Source organism: Amphimedon queenslandica, unplaced genomic scaffold (genome assembly GCF_000090795.2).
Source record: "Amphimedon queenslandica unplaced genomic scaffold, v1.1 AMPQUscaffold_11629, whole genome shotgun sequence".
Taxonomy (NCBI): domain Eukaryota; kingdom Metazoa; phylum Porifera; class Demospongiae; order Haplosclerida; family Niphatidae; genus Amphimedon; species Amphimedon queenslandica.
The window spans coordinates 6,952-10,663 of NW_003548129.1; the positions used below are offsets into that span (position 1 = coordinate 6,952).

Consider the following 3,712-nt stretch of genomic DNA (forward strand, 5'->3'; position numbering starts at 1 on the left):
TTAATCAATTATTACTAATTACCATGTTAGTCCAGGTTTTTCATCGTCAGTAACAATTTTATTTCCACTAAAATAAAAAAGTAATGTGTCATGATTGTCATGATCAAAATATAAAATGAATAGAAGCCCATGGTTTTTTTTCTTAAAAATGGCTCCAAAATCACCCCAAATTTTTATTACATTTTCTGATACATATTGATGTCCTTATGCTGTGTAGCAAGTTTCAGCTGATTCCGACTTTAATTTTTTGAGTTATGGCCATTTTAAGAAAATGCCAAAATTCTGAAAAATACCCAAGGCTATAGCAGAGGTTGCACGTCTACTGGAATTTTCGTGTACTTGTATTTACTTGTATTTTGAAAAAAGCAGGTCGTGTATGTACTTGTATTCAATGGCAAACTTTCGTGTATGTACATTTACTTATTGCTTCCCAAATTCGTCTATATTTTGGTGAATTTTCATTTACTTTTCATGTATCCTGTACTTAAATGTTGAGTATTTGAAAGGATAATATCGTTGCTACCTTTTCTATTGCTGTTTTCATCATCTGCTATTCCTAGAAGGACTAAAAAGACCATCAAAGATCCATGGTTAACGATGGTTAAGCAAAGTAACTGCCATTTTGACTGCTACGTGGACACACCCCTTAATTATTAATAGTTAATATAAATACATGAAAATCGTCTCCTCAGACTCCGTCTACTCATTTTTGGTTCTTGTATATACTTGTATGTACTAGAAGACCTGTTTTTCGTCTAAATACTCGTGTATCGTGTATACACGTGCAATGTCTGGGCTATAGCCCATGGTTTTTTTTCAAAAAATGGTTCCGAAGTCACCCCAAATTTTTATTACATTTTCTGATACATATTGATGTACTTATGCTGTGTAGCAAGTTTGAACTGATTCCGACTTTAATTTTTCAAGTTACAGTCATTTTAAGAAAATGCCAAAATCCTACCCAAGGCTAAAATACATGAACTATAGCCCATGTTTTTTTCTGGAAAAATGGCTCCAAAATCACCACAAATTTTCATTACATTTTCTAATACATATTGATGTCCTTACCTCCTCAAGCCACTAATGGTGGTCAGTACTTGTTCAATGATCCCCTCTATATCAGCACAGTGTTCCTTCTTCTCCTCTTGCCACTTCATCAGTCTATCATACACATGATACACTTCAAACACCTCAAGAGCCTCCTCAGTGTCATTAATGAGTGCATTGGTAAGGATCCCTAGACACAGTCCTGATATTTGAATACTGATATTAGGTAGAGTACAGAGTTCTATAAGGAGAGAAGAGAATGATATTAATGAAGATTAATACAATAATAATTAATAGATACATACATGTACATGTATCTATGTATTAAGTATGAAATGTATAATACTGTATAGTGGGAAATTTTGGAGGGAATTAAATTTGGCAAATTGGCGTTTTGATAGCCATTCGCCAAAATAAAAATCCACCATTTTGAGCCATTATACACATGCTCAATGGCACGTGGCCACAAATTCACCAAATTAAAGTTTGTCAATCACCAAAATTTAGCAATTCACCAAATTTTACTCTCTCCAAAATTTCCCACTATACGGTAGTAATTATTAATTAATTGATCATTATTATTATTATCATTATTAATTACCAGTTATTATCTGTATAGCTCCCAGTTGTCTCATTAATACACAGACCTCCTTTGAGTGAGTTAAATTGATAACAGCTCCTAATGAAGCCTCCTTCACTTTATCATCAGGACAATCCAACAACTAGCAACAATTATCATTAATTAAAAATGATAAATAAAATAATGAATAAATACAGCAATGAAGTATATTGTGGTACACAAATGCTGCATGTATGTACATGTACATGTTCAAACTTCATGTACATCTGTACATGAAGTTTGAACAGGTTAATTCACATTGTGTCCAACTGTCCATGTGTCATTGAGCATGTACATAATGGTACAAAATGGCGTGTTTTAATTTGACAAATAGCTACTGTATAGCTTGATATTTTCGTGGGTCGATATTTTCGTGGTTTGCTCCTGGTGGGGCAATTTGCGGTTTAATTTTTGTGGTTGACAGTTTACATAGCCCGTAAGGGGATGGCACTTCAATAATTTCGTGGGCTTAAATTTCGTGGGCAGCCCATAACCACAAAAATCACAAAATTTACATTCCACAAAAATTTCAAGCTATACGGTATTACATGTATATCAAAATTTTATCGTAGAGCGCAAAATTTTGAGGGCTGTAAATTTTGTAAATTTGCCTAAAAAATCTATCATGTAGATTTAATATTTGTGAATTTATACCGTCCACCATCTTGTGTCCTAATAATTTTGATTTTTGCGGGAGTAATTTTCACAATTCTTCAAAAATTGCAAAATCCGCGGAATTTACAGCCCTCAAAAATTTTGCACTATACGGTGTATTTTTCTTCCTCCAAATCACAAGCTATACAATAATTCATAATACATTTTTAGAAAATCAAAATTATAAAATATTATATTATTATTACCTCCAGCAGTAAAGTGACTCCTCCGGTTACTTTAATCTCTCTTCTGTACAGTTCCTTCTCAAAAGCAATGTTCCCCAGTATAGCTGTGTATAAAGGATCATGTGACAGTCATGTGACACTATAGACTCATGCTACAGTACCTGCTGTGTGTCTCAATATTGTGTAACTCTTTGGAGGAGAGTCCATTCCTAACAGAATACAGGGAGCAGCCTACAGTGAATAATACAATAATTAATAATAATAATATTGACTATAGTACATGTACATTTAATAGTGCAATCTGTAAAATTAGCCAAAAACTAATATAAATACATGTACATGCAGTAATTAGCCAAATGAACTTTCCATTGGTGTACATGTATGTTATAAATAAACTAATGTATTATTGCCAGTCAATTGAATTTAATTAATTATACATGTACAGAGATGAAAATAAGGTTTTAGTATTAATCTGCAACTTTTCAGATTTGCTTTTGGTCTGACAGCATGAAGCAATGACAGGACACTTTTTTAATGCAGCAATTATCATGTGTATCGTATCATTTAAATCTCTTAAAGAAATGCTTTTTGTAAAAAAATCACTGAGATAACAAAAGTTCAACAATTACATTTAATCAGTAAACTAGTTGTCCCAAATATCAAGAGAAAGTTCTGGTTCCGATGTAGCCAATATAAGCTTTTTTTTAGACGGAAACCAAGTAAAATTAGTCGGTTTTTGGCTGTTTTCAGACTGTTATTTTTATCCCTGCATGTACATGTACATGTATATTAAATTTGAAGCAGCTATAGAACACAGTGATTTCATTGGCTCAAAATAATTCTCAGAACCAAATCAAAACAAAGTTAAAATTCCCCTCCCCCCTACCTGTGGAGCAATCCCACGACAAGAATCAGGAAGGACCATCACATGGTTCAAAGGAACGGAGACTTCAAAACCATAATCAAGACATAAAAAGGTGTGGTCACTTCTCTTCTCTTTTGAGTCATCGTTCAGTAGCCACCCCCTGTACCAGACCCCCTCACTCCACACTGCATACACTCCAAATGAGAGGGGGAGGGGAATGGGCGGAGACTCAATGGAGGAAGGGTGTGGCTAAGGAAATTAAAATATTATAATTTTAAAATTACATAAACCAAAATACATGTACAATGCAAGTACATGTACATGTATATGCATCAGATAATG

The 3,712-nt window shown here is 33.5% G+C and overlaps 1 protein-coding gene across 1 annotated transcript; it reads right to left on the reverse strand.

Moving 5' to 3' along the window:
• Nucleotides 1-18: 18 nt before the first annotated feature.
• Nucleotides 19-3,619, reverse strand: LOC109589106 (uncharacterized; the record flags this gene model as incomplete). The annotated part of the gene is made up of 6 exons (XM_020005225.1): nucleotides 19-67; nucleotides 1,069-1,288; nucleotides 1,649-1,769; nucleotides 2,527-2,609; nucleotides 2,667-2,736; nucleotides 3,392-3,619. Coding segments are annotated over 6 exons (771 nt in total), but the record flags the coding sequence as incomplete, so codon positions are not given.
• Between the last annotated feature and the right edge of the window lie 93 nt (nucleotides 3,620-3,712).